Source organism: Nanorana parkeri, unplaced genomic scaffold (assembly GCF_000935625.1).
Source record: "Nanorana parkeri isolate BGI_ZX_2015 unplaced genomic scaffold, ASM93562v1 scaffold12, whole genome shotgun sequence".
In the NCBI taxonomy this organism is placed as follows: Eukaryota; Metazoa; Chordata; class Amphibia; order Anura; family Dicroglossidae; genus Nanorana; species Nanorana parkeri.
This window is the reverse complement of record NW_017306280.1, coordinates 145,623-159,405: the sequence shown is the minus strand read 5'-3', so window position 1 is coordinate 159,405 and position 13,783 is coordinate 145,623. Positions and strand designations below refer to the sequence as shown.

The 13,783-nt window shown below is 39.2% G+C and overlaps 1 protein-coding gene across 1 annotated transcript in view; it reads left to right on the top strand.

Annotated features, from left to right (window-relative positions):
* The window catches only part of KCNH5 (potassium voltage-gated channel subfamily H member 5), a 220,708-nt gene that overhangs the window by 187,824 nt on the left and 19,101 nt on the right, over positions 1-13,783 (top strand). Inside the window, exon 10 of the mRNA XM_018556196.1 lies at positions 8,177-8,373. Within this exon, the coding sequence (XP_018411698.1) occupies positions 8,177-8,373 (197 nt within the window). The remainder of the gene's footprint in view (positions 1-8,176; positions 8,374-13,783) is intronic.

Below are 13,783 nucleotides of genomic sequence, written 5' to 3'. Positions count from 1 at the left end.
TGTCTCATCAAGCAAAGACTCCTTGTGCTGGGTCTCTCTTCACCTTAGCTGAAATCTGCTGTACAGTACACTGCAAGAGGCTGTGACTGTCGCATTCATCGCATTCAGATGTATAATGTATTGAAGGGAATATCCATCTTTAAAAAAAATTAAAATACAAACTTCATCGTAAAAGAACAAATGTGCATTTATTATAGTTTTGTATTGGAGCCAGTAAAGCATTGCAACCGCAATCAGTGTGTGGGTGCAATGCTCTGGCTCCTGCAGACCCTTTCTCCCATCTGTGTCCAAACCTCGGTATGGACATTCAGTAACAGGGATTAAAGGAAGTGTCAATGGACTACGAGTGTGTCACCTCACTTGTATTCTATTGAAAACTATGGGGCCCTCTGCTGCAGTGTCTAATGAGACTTGTAGTTTCTTCATCCACAGATCCTGTCAAAGGTTCTGTGAATGGATGATGCGGCTGTGTGGGCAAAGCCAAACGCAGCCCTGACCAATGAAAAATGTAATGTAACCTGTCATGGACGGAGCGCTGCCTGTTAATTAAATGGGCTTCCCCACTGCATGTGTCCCCTAACGTGGTGAGGCAAGAGCTGCAACAGCCTCCACTCTACGTTAGAGGCTTGAGCTCTGTGGATGGTTTGGACCAATGGCAAAGTTGTCTAATCAAAAAAAAGAAGAAAAAAAACCCACTGAGGACATCAATCTGGATGCCTCACCAGTGACAAGCGAAAAAGGGACAGTGTCTCCACCACACATAGCTTGGTGACCAGGTTGGGGGGTGGGGCTTCGATGGGCTGGGGCTTTGGTAGACTGGGGACCGGGCCTCGGTGGGCTGGGGGTGGGGAATGCCTCACCTAGTGCGGAAGGTACCACATGTCACTGAGACCTGTGATGTTACTCACTAAGCCTTCCCTTGAGTTTCTCAAACAGATGTTTGTGCACCCAAGGTGGTCATTTGAATAGGTTCAGGTAAAGCAGCTAGCAGGTATAAAGTGTAGGTCCCAAGAGGTAACTGAAAATGCCTATAGTAGCTTTTTTTTGCCCCTTCTACTTCTGAATGTCAGGCTAATCTGGTTAGGCAAAACTCTGGCACTTTCTGGTAGTGATGGACCTTGGCCACCCCCACCACATTTGTTACCCAGTGAGGCAGTGATTGGCCATTGTGATTTATGATGTGTGAGGGAGCAGGCGAGCTCTGTCACTCCCAGAACGTTTTAAAGCTTTGCCTAATTAATATATCACAGCAATCCGTCAGAAAGGGGGCAATGAAAGCTGCACTTTAAAGTAAAAGAACCTACTTCTTATTGATCAAAACAAGGCTAGCCAATGAAGGCTTAAAAGAGCAAAAACTCATTACATTTTGGCAGGCTAACTTCTTTAATCATTTGAGGTCATTCAGAAAACATTAAGTTTAACTTTGAAGCTGGGTGCCTGCCAAATGCCAGTCAAGATGAGAGTTGTAGTTACATAATGGCCGAATTGTTGTGGATTATTTCTTCCTGCCAGTCACTCAATCTACTTCAGACTCTCTGTTCCCACTTGGAGATTTCAATCAGACTGATTCCAGAATGGTGTCATGTCTAAAGAAGTTGACAAATGGTGTTGGTAGGGCAGCATATGCTGTGCATAATCAGATTTTAACGTTGCCATCTACAAGAGAACACTGCCATTAAAATAAAGAGCTTTTCAGCAGTCTTGTAGCTGAAAAGGCATACTGATTATTTATGTTTCACTTAACTAACCACTGTCCCCCGCTGTGTTTTCTTGCTGCAATCTGCCTCCCGATGAACCAGCTCCTCTCTGCCATTTGTGCGTGTGTGCTTGGATAGAGCAAGAAACAAGGTCTTTGCATTCTTGGCAATAGATAGCAAAGTGACAGGTTTATAAACCGTTATCCATTTAGAACTTAATTATAGAGAAACAAAACTATGGGAGTTCATTGGTTTGTTAATCCATGCTTCCAATACTGATATCAGGATTATAAAAGGGATGTTGACTGTTTGAAGTACTTTAAGGAGGGTGTTGCTGCACATAAAACATGTTTTATATTTGGTGTAGGTTGGGTTTGCAGTTATATTTGGTGTAGGTTGGGTTTGCAGTTATAAAGGGTGTTGGGGTTATTCCTAAGCTCTGTTTAGAATCACATTGAGGTTAAGCACAGACCCTGAGGATTTGCCATCTGTCTGTAGAGTTGCATGCCCACTCTCCCCTCATCTGAAAATTGTCATCAGAGGTTGCTAGGCAGTTTGACCTCGCCAGCAGTTAATGTTTGTTAACATTTTATGCTCTTCTGGGTTTTGGGATAGTTTGAATGCTTGTTTGGCACTTACTGTAAAGACGTGCATTTGGGCTAGGTCAATATGGTGTGCTCACTATATGATTTGTACTGACACAGGTCAAATTTTCGCTGTTTGAAATTATTTATGTTATTACAGTAAAGCTGTGACTTTGCACTTTTCCAACTTATCTTGTTTCCGTGCTATCTTTGGGCAAGGCTATATCTAAATGTGTTATATTGGTTTTCTGCATTTGCATTTCAGCAGCCATGAATCACCCAGTGGCTTGTAAAGTTCTCCCCCTGAATTTCCCAACCATGGTCTCTCACTGGATGGAGTCTCACTGGACTCCTGTCTCTGTGTAATATTAGAAAAAATCCAATAAATAGAGTAAGACAGCTGGTGATGAGCATCGCAGATGGTTGGAGCTGGGAACAGGTATGGGTGTAGAATTAAAAGAGTGATCCACAAAAAAGATCCATCTACAAGGTTTTTGCCTATTTATACAGTGTATGTTTTGAAAATCAGGGGTAGTGTCTCCGTTTGTATTTTAGCATAAAAACCCAACTTAATATCTTAACGTTATGCTAACAAGCTCCTGGGCCTAGTGCTAAACTCCGGCTGTCACAGACACAGCGGTTCCAGTGTTAGTGACAGCAGTGGCCTGCAAGAGCCGCTAAGACTGGCCATCCTTTGTACACAGGGACACAGTCATGCTGGAACAGAAAAGGGCCTTCACCAAACTGCTGTCACAGGTTAGAAAAGCAGAGTTGTCTAAAATGTCTTGGCGTGTTGTAACTGTAGAAGAATGGTCTGCATTATTTTGGCCACATGGTAGGTGTGATGGTCAGGTGTTCACAAACGTATTGCCATATAATGTACTTTTTAGCGTGAGCCTAACTTAGATACAGGCCCAAAGTACTGTAGCTAGTATTTAATTCAATTCTAAGATTAAACCATGCAATATAGTGTTTGCATTACCATGCAAAATACTGAAATCATTACATTCAGCCGAATGAAGTATAATTCCTATCAATTTCTTTTTTTAGCTTTGGATAGTTAAAACTAGTTTGTCTTGTTTAATTTCTGTCTGTGACCTCACTGGGGAGATTTTACCTCCGTTCTTCTCCCTGTGAAACCAGCACAAGAAATAGAGGCACAGACTGCAATAAAGACAACTTTAGAAGATCTAACTCTTCCCACCTCAACTTAAATGTATTTTGTCTGTGTTCCCATTGTAGAGATTTCCCTTAATTTCCTGTCCAGTCACGTGATGAGAGGGACAATAGGGAAATAAACAACAGTAGAAACTTGACATAGGCTTAAACATTTGGCTGGAGTTGGACTTTATTTAAACCCAAGAACAAAAATGTAATATATTTAAGCTTACCGTTAGTTAAGGTAGCTGCATTAATTTCATTTTTTTAAGCTAAGAAAATACTTGTTGAATTTGCAGGAAATACAGCATTCTCATTGTTGGCTTTCATACTTAATCCACTAATCCTATAATTATCTATGTATATTAGATGAACACAGGCAGATATGTTTAAAATCCAGCCTGGGTGACAACCATGGATCCCTCCATGTGAGCCATGGTTTAATGGCTCTCTCTGTGTGGCCAGTTTAAGAAAGACAAACCCTGAATAAACTGGGTGCATGCAATCTGATCTCCATATAGCCCTCTCACACCTTTACATTGATTGCAATGTTTCTGTTGCAATCCTTTCTCTCTCCTGTGATTGTGTTCCAACTATGTATGATTGCTGATGGCAAGGCTAAAGGAGCCCATACACCTTACGAATATGGGCCGAATTTCATTTACGATCACGTTTTCGTCCGATATTCGTAAGGTTGATGGGCAGTGTACAACCACAAATACTGTACAATGGTACGACTTTTGTCTTTCCAGCAGGTTAGAAAACTTCTGTCGAATCGTACGATTTTCGCAAGGTTGGTGGCGTTTCCGTACATCAAAAGTCGTACAATTAACACTGCTCATGCGCAAACGAAAATCTGTGCAGTCGATTGACGAAATTTGTCCAGGTGATCTCTGCTAAAGACCGCTGATTGAAATGTGCGATGGTCGGGGCAGGATGGGGTGGCCGTCCGAAAATCGTAAGACGTTTCGATCATCGGACGAAAATGTTTGTCCGATGATTGCAAGGTGTATGGGCACCTTTTAGATGGAGTGAGGCCATTGATTCACAGGTGTGAAGATCTGTGTAAAAATAGACTCCAGTAATTGAAACATCTCTGGTTATAATGTCAGCCTTTTGACAATCTCCCAAGAATGTTTTTCTAGTTTGCCTTCACAGACCCTCTAAGTTTGATTTCTAGAAAATCATTCCACGAAAATAGAGAAGTTCAAACAAAGCACACAACTGCATCCTGTTTGTAATGACATTCGTAGTAATAAGAGGTTTTAAAAGCTCTCGGAATACAAACTCGAAACATTCATGTTTTCCTCCCTTTGGCTCAGTAGATTAGCTTCAGTTTGCTAAATACATCTTCTAGAGAGCAAATAAATGACATAATTATGTGTTTGAAGAATGGTCCAATTTAGAAATCTCTTCAATCCTTTTGGCAGCTTGTATGTAAATATTTCAAATAAATCATGTTTTATTTTAGAAATGCGGAATTCACAGTAATAGGCACTACCAATCCTATACTCAATTTTCATTGTCACTCATCGTTCTTCTGTTGTCATAATGTCACTTCATCCTCTACAACTGCCCATGGCAGAGATTGGGTTGTCTACCTAGCTAATGGTTAGGAAATAGAAGATTTAAAGCTTATGTTTTTGTGACCACCTCCCCCTTCTCCCAGGTTTTCCAGTTCCTTCTAAATACACACCACTGTTTTTGATTGTCTAAGGTTCACGGCTTCCTTAAAGCAGATACTGTAAGTTTATTTCTTTTGGCTTAGCTTCACACTAGAATTATTTTCTTATATCCATGCTATTCTTGGTAGAGTCTCAGTGCTCTAGGTCAACCTTTTTCTAATTGATTGCATCTCATTTTGCAGAGTGTCTCTGCCTTATGTCTGACTTTCCCAAGTTTGCTTAGTGGGCTGTTTTTGTCCATTACAGCTTTTAAAGCTGAACTCCTGGCAAACAGCTAAATACACAGACAAAACACATACTGTATATGGGAAAGGTTTTACCAGCCAAAGGATTTGTATTTCTCTTGATCCAGTCCTGAGATTTACACAGCACAGGGCAGGAAACTTTATTTTTATCTACTGCATTTAAAGTGACACTAAATGCAGTCATTAAATCTTAAAAATGCAATCAAGTACCTGAACTATTACCAATACTGTACCTTATTTGTGAATCACTCGGCTGTAGATCCTCAAATCATCTCTGAATTCATACTGACACTGTCCTTCCTTCTGGAGAGTGGCTACTTTTGATCCCCATGGTATATCTGTAGGTTGTAAAGTAGCCACCACTCCAAGCTCACTCCCGTGATGGACTACAATCTAAAAACAAATTAGTAAACTTAATGTTAGAATGTAGTCTATCATAGCAAGCTTTGAGCGGTGGCTACTTTACAACACACACAGGGACCATGGGGAACAAAAGTAGGAAGGACAGTGTCAGCACCAATTCAGAGATAATTTGAGGTTCCACAGCCGAGTGATACACAAATAAGGTACATTTTTGTTAACAGGGTACTTGACTGTAGTAATACTTACAGGTCGTGTTCCTCATCATGCCTGTGACTGGACAGTGAAAGGAGAAGCACCTTTCCATTAATCTGCTTTCTACTAATAGCCGGTCCCTTGTTAGCACATGAGCACTGCAGCACACCTGTTTGGCTTCATGTGCTGATTTTCCCTTTCCCAGTCTAAGCTGTACTGAACAGGGGGGCTGCAAGAGGTGGAGACCAGGTCAAAATAAAGTGCTTACACTAGTTGGATTTAACAAATTGCATTTAAAGATATATGAATGTACACAGAGCTGCATTAATGTAAGTATTTTATTTCTGAGAGTTCAGATTTAAAGCAAGCCTTTTGCTCAGTTCTTTGCTTACAAGTTTGGGAAATGTACCTTCCATAGTGTAACCCACTATGTAGATTGGATGAGTGGTCTAAGGTTGCTTTTTATACATAAATATGGGTTGAGGGGTTTTAATTTAACAACAGGAAGTTAGAGGAAATCCCTGGTGGTCAGCAGGGTCACCAGAACTAGTGTCCCCATTAGAAGATTTCCCATCTATTCCTATGCTGTGGACAACCCAAAATTTGGGATTTTCTTTCACTCTCACAGATAGAGAGGGTGAATCTCACTAATGAGGACAATGAGGAAATTTTGCGTATGTTAGACTATACAGTATCTGTTTGCATTGTATTTTATTCAGGTGAGCTAGAGGTAAACACCTGGTAGTTTTTGACCTTAAATAAGACATTTGCATTTGTTGACATGCCGAAAGATTAGAATAATAAATGCAAATGAGATTCCTGTTTTTATATTAAAGTGGCCCTTACATCAAAATGCAAGGTCTGTTCATTGTTTAGACCCCACACAATGTAAAATACTGCATTCCTCACACAAGAAAATACCTCATACTAGGACAAAAGTTTAAAAATATAATTTGAGCAACTGTTTCTCTTTTATTTATTTCTTTATCCTGCCCTAGATTCTTGTTAGTCCCTATGTGATCTTTGCATGTAATTGATGGTCTATGGGGTCCATGCATCAACATGTCAGCAATAAGACTTGCTGCTATTTCCCACAGCCACCAAGTTCAAACTTTTCAGACTCTACCTGTCATTTTCCAGGACAGGTTTACATCTGATGGGTGGCCATGGGCAAATACACCAGAAATTGCATTTATTTTTTTTATAAAACTGTAAATAGAAAAATCACAAATCTGCTGCACTTCCATCTAATCTGTACTTGTAAACCATATTGTAAAAATTTCTGTTTTATTTGGTTATTTATAACATACAAAAACACAGAGGGCAAAATGTATAAATTGTGAAACATGTATAAACAAGAAACAAAATTACAACAAGTTGCAGTTTGTTCTTACTATTTAAATATCAAATAATCCTACCAGATTCATAGTCAAAAACATTTAGCCTTTGTGTAAAAGGTGCATACTTGGAAAACAACTGGTCAATAGATGAAGATTAGACCTATAGCTATACCAAATACCTATAGATTATCTGCAAATTTTCTATAGTCAGATGGAAAAAGCGCAACAGATTCCTCCATCTACGCTAGACTGTGTGGATGGAGGAATCTCCCGCTGGCCCAAGCTTTAGTATCTTGCTAGTCGGGCTTGCTGGCTCTCAAAATACCTGAACAATGCCTGCATCCAATCAGATTGTTCAGGGGTGTGTCGGTGCTATTCATGTCAATGGCACCGCAGACAAGCCCCCCGCTTACAGTGCTATCGCCTGCGCCGGAGCGCGAGGTACAGGAATGCCCTCTGTTCCAGTGCAATGCAATCTGATAAAATGCTGAATGCACTATTTTTTTCAGATCGCACTGAACTGGAAAGGAGGGCATTACTGTACATTGTGTTCCGGTGCGGGCAGGGTGTGTGTCTGCAGTGCCATATCTGTATTGTGTTAAATAAGGTACATTAAAATATGTTCAATATGATTAGTAGAACATGAATACCCATGTTCCTTTTCACATTTGTCTATTTTTGCCGCTAAGTATTATGTAGCAGATTCAGAATACTCTCTACTGTTATTTTAGTAGAAGTAAAGTAAAATGAGTACAAGATGCTGCTAGCCTAATTTAAAGCAGTCAGAGTTTGGTGTATTACATAAATTGATTAATTATTGGGTGGAAAGCTACATGTTGTTGAGATATTGTTGATTTTGTACCGCATAGTTCAAGAGCGGTTTACTAATGTATTGTCCCTGTGCTCCCATAGGTAAAGGTGATGTGTTCGGAGACGTGTTCTGGAAAGAAACCACTCTTGCTCATGCTTGCGCCAATGTTCGAGCACTGACGTATTGCGATCTACACATCATTAAACGGGAAGCTTTGTTAAAAGTTCTGGACTTCTATACAGCATTTGCTAATTCTTTCTCCAGGAACCTCACGCTGTCCTGTAACTTGAGGAAGCGGGTAAGTATGTCTATACTCTGTATATGATAAGAGGTATAAGGGTCTTACATTTATTGGGTATTTTCCTCCAAGAAGACAAGGAAACATCCTGGGACATTGGATAGTTCCTAGTTTCAAATGCAACCTGATAGTAGTCATATCTAATGACTATTAAGAATGAGGGGAGCAATTCACTTCACTGCCAGATTTGCCTTCGGTAAAACTTCACTAAAGCGAATGCCCTCAATTTCGCTCATTGAGCTTGCTTAGATGAAATTCACTTTAAAAAACGTTTTTGTTTTCCTTGTATATGAAGGATGTGGTATTTGGTGTATGTAGGGTAGCTTATGTTATTTCATTTAATGTTCTTTGCATTCGTTGTGTATTTGATCATTTTTAAAGAACTGTTAATTTAATTGTTTTTATAACAATTTTTCTGTAAAAAATAATGAGGCTAATGAGGGTCCATTTTCTGGCACAGGTCCAGGATAGTTGAAAGGAAAACTAGAGGTGCATCAAAATGAAAATTTAAAAACCGAAATTTAAAAAAAAAAAATGTCAGGCCGAAACTGAAAAAAAAATGTATTCTAACTTTTTCTAATTTTTTTTAAATATTTTATGTATTTTTTTATATAAAGTTTTCATTTTTTTATTTTATTTGTATTTATTTATTCATTTTTAATTAAATATTTTTTTATTCTTTACTTTTGGGGCTTCAGGGAAATATTAGGGGTCTAAACAGACCCCTGAAATTTCCCTTTTAAAATAAAAAAAGAGATTGACTCCGCCCACACACCGCTCTCCTGATCTGTCACAGGAGGCGGAGCGGTGCGGGGAGACGCCAGCTGCTCACAGCGCTCTCCTCCGCACCGCTCGGCATCCAGACTCTAGGTCACAGACCAGAACATTTTCGGAGCTCATATTTCCAACTTTATCTAACAGGTGCCTTGTACCTTGACTTAGTAAGGGAATTACCTGGAACTACCATGCAAGCTGTAAGATCAGAATTCTCAGGCTCTATGCTTGTTTTGGGAAAGTGACTTGCTAAGTTGCAAAGCCATTGGATAAACATGACAGCCAGGGAACTAGCCACTTAAAAATTCAACAATGGCACCTTTCGTATATCTGCCTAAACTGTTTTCTTGCTCCACTTTGTTAAACATCCGGTAAAAAACTACGCCTTCTATCGAATACTCTGGTTATAATTTATCTTGCATGCCTCTGCTTTAAATCCTGCGCAGCTCTAAGGATCGAAGGGGTTAATCTAAACAGATCTTTCACCCTTTTCCATACTTATTATATTTGTTATTAGCGCTTTAGGGTTCCGTGGGTTGGATTTGTGCCTGGACGTAGTGATGCAAGACGTCAATTTCATTTAGCAGAAATCCCAAGGCCATACAACAGTTTTAGTTTAAAGCTGAAAACTCCTACTATATGCAGTAGATCAATCATTCACTCTATCTTCATTTCAGCGTGTTTGAAACTGATTAAAATCTTAAAACCAGCATTTTCTTTGGCCTGGGAATAGGATCATTACACTTGCTTCACGGGAGGCAGTAGGAAGTGAGTTTAATTAATTCTCAGTTTCAAGCCAGAAATTATGTTAAGTTCAAGTAACATAATGCGCTTTGGAGTTTGTGTCATAGGAGACAGGCATTAGACCTGTCATCTTTTCCAGGGCTGATATGATGCATGCCAGGATGGGTGGAACTAATTAGTGACAGAGGTACACATAGGACATAGGAATCTGCACTAATGTCTAACTGACATTTTATGGCAACATTAGGCTGCAAAGGAGAAAGGTAGGTTTCAGTTTTCTTCAGTATGAATATTTTTGTGTACTTTATGTTTTACTTTACTCAAGCCATCCTATTAACTCCCCAATCTAATAAACCCGTCTTCCTTGCTGTAGGCAACGAAGTACGAAGAAATGTTTAAGAATTGTTAGTAATTGCAATCTACACACAGATACTTATAGACAATTGCTGGCTTTTTATTCTTTGCATACCTTGTTTTTCTTTTCATCTCCATTCAACTAATTCTCACAGTGGCCATTTTTACTGAGGGCAGATTATTCCCTCTCCCTTTACTTCCTGCAACTCTGGCACATGTGACTAGGACATGTGACCATGCACATCATCTCAGGGGAGGAAAATTCCTTTCCCTGAGATCTCATGAGATTACAGATGAGATTTCCCAGCAGTGCACTGCTAGCGTAACCTTCCCAGGATGCAACACTTGGGCACATTACATCACTTTTGCTAAAGAGAACCCGGAAGTGGAAAACAAGAAATTGCAAGTAAAATGAAAATATGTTTAAGTAATGAATTTAAGATGATTTCATATCAGCATGCAGATCTGATTTTTAGTCGAAGGGGGTAAAGGTCCACTTTAAACAGGTTATTCACAAGTTGTCACTTAAACAAGGTCACAATTCTAATGTGATGCCATTATCTGTAAATATAATGCCATGGGGATTCTCCCCAAACATATTCCCTTTAATCTTTTTGATAGGGTACTAGCAAATAAGAAACACATGTACACACAACAACAAAAACCCTAAAAAGTAACAATTTATTTAACTTGGCTACAATGGTGGGTTAGAAAAATAGCAGCCTCAGCATCATTTCAGTCCAGTCCTCAGCAGGGTCTGGTGACCTACAACTGTCTCACACAGCAGGCCGCTGAGTTAAATGGCTCACCAATGAGCACCCTAAAAATTAGTACAGTTGAGCTGTTTCCTTACTGCACAAGCCAAAGACAATGCTTGCCAGATGCTTAATATAACTCTGAGATGGGCGGTCAGAGTAGCTGCTGCCTATTTTATTTTTCTATAGTCAATTTAAATTCTATTTCAGGTTGTAGTTCAGTATAAGTATATAGTTTGATATGACAGTTACATTTTAATTTAGTGTCAAAGCAATCTCTATATTTCCCAACCTCTGCTTTTTTTGTAGCTTTCAATCGGCTAATAAACAAAAGTACTTTAATCAGTACAATATTGGGTTATTTTATCTATAGAGAACTGAAGATCAGCCCCAGCTGGTCACTGCAAGTTTTATGTGTGTTCCTCAGAGATGTTAGCTCCTGCCTTGAGACCTAACTTTTCTTCACTGCTGTTATGCGTTACAACTAAAGAACCAGCTGAAATTCATACTGTGGGTGCCACTGTCGGCACCCTTCCAGCCGGCATCCCTCAACCATCTGATTGAAGGAGCCGGTTGGGAAATTCTTAGCTGAACAGAGGCATTCTGAAAGTGGCCACCTGCCACTGAAAAAAATAAAACCATGTATACCCCACTTAAAGTGGACCTTTAACTCCCTTTACTAGAAATCACATCAGCATGGAGCTTTGCATGCTTATTTAAAATCGTCTTCCTTATATTAAACTTTTTTTATTTACTTACAAATAGAGTTCATCTACTTCCTGGTCCAGTTCTGGCACAAATGATGTATGTGCCAAAGCGTTGCATCCTAGGAAGGTTACATCAGCAGAGTATTGCTGGGAAATCTCATCTGTAATCTCACGAGATCCCAGTGAAAGTAAAATAAAATATATTTTCATTACCAAAGGCTGTAGACTAAGGTGACTGGAGACAATAGACAAAACATTAAGTACTTCAGCTTTTGGGTAAATTAATTTTTGCTTCTACATATAATTTTGCAACAGCTAATCCACGCTAAATGGAAACCAATTAGTTAAGTGTCAAAATTTTATATATAAAGTCCGCTGCCGTGCCAACTATGTAGTGACATTTTTAAAACAATGTTAAGTTTGGGTATAAAAATTGTTTTGAGGTGCTCTGAACTGTACTTATGGCATATAAAATACAGAGTATCTGTGTAATATCCATTAACGGTTTTGCTGCAGTCAACAAAAGTGCCTATTTCAGTTCGTTGGAGGAATTTGTATCAAATAAATCAGAGTCTGTGAATGGACAGAGAAATAGTGACATTTCTGCAGAGCTGGGCTAGCTGGTAACTGTAATTGATTTTGTTTCTAGTCTAGTTCAGTTATTACGCTTACAATTTTCAGGACATGTTCTCACTTTCCTGCTCAAGTAGTTTTTTGTTTTTTTTCTCCTCGTTCAAAAGACATTTAGTTACTCTCTTGGTTCTGGTTCAGCAAACATGAAAAGGCAAAAGAAAGAAATGCTTAAAAACTAAGCATCCTTTGGCTGCTGCTTTTGGGATCCAAAATACTTTTTTTCGCGCTACTGCACCTAATGACATGATCCGTGTTTCAAAACAGATGTTCAAATTGTTATGGATCTAAAAGAACTAAAGCAAAGTAACAACTTAAAAAGGCCAATGAATACAAAATGACAAAATATTCATCAATAGATTTGTTTGAGTTCTTAGTAGCATTCATGGGTGAAACAGAACAGTTTGGGGAGATGATTATAATTGGAGATGATATAAGCCCAATTAATTGCCCAATTGTACCATTATAGTTTGGGCAAAGTCAGGGAGCATAAAAAGTTTTTTCTGGGTGTGTGTGTGTGTGTGTGCGTGGGTTTGCCGCCAAGGCTTTTTTGTTGAAACATCTGTCAGCGGTATCGTATGAGGTTCACAGCAGCAGCCACCATAACGTGCAATTATGGGAATACACTGCAGTTTCCAGCCTTCTCCTGCAGCGTGCAAACAGCTCTCTGTACAATGTCCCTGTCTTCCTATTTTCATACAGTCGTCAATGATCTGGGATCAGATTCTTGACAACCTGAAGAAATGTTGTGTCAGGCATTTCAGTCAAGGAAAAATCCTTAGTCCGCCTCAGGTCTGTCAAGAATGTTCCTTACAATATTTCCCATCTACTTAAAAATTATGTATTCTTAAGAAATTGTTGGAGGCGGATATGGGATGATGAATTCCTTTGCAGATATGGTTTTGGTTAAATTGGAAAAAAGAAATGTCCATCATTTGACCCTCTTATATAAAAAATAAAAAGATAATATGTATTCTATCAACTTGAGCAACCTTTTCTAAAGAAATTAGTTCTATACTGTTGATGCCAACCAAATCTTGTGGAGGGATTTTTCACAGTTTCACTGCTATTGCTTTAAATAATCCTCCAGCTTTACTCTTGTCAAAATAAAAAAATAAACCTTGAGCATTAAGGGAACACTACCTACCTGGCCATGTTTACTGCTGTAATGCACCAGACCAACCTATAAATTGAAGCTGAAGTCCCGGCAAAGATGAAAGCCCTCCAGTTAAAATTGCAAGTCCCATGTAATGTTGACAGTCATGGCTTGACCACTGTATATACAGTAGCTGATGGGTGGATCCAAGTACTGTATACTCTGCCTGCCTTTAAACTAGATAACAATAAGAAAACTGGTAAAGCTAAAATACAGTCAACAAAAAGAGGAAAAAAGGGGCAAAAAGCAGATCTAAGTGACATTAAAGCTAGAATTCTCCCCCCCCCCCC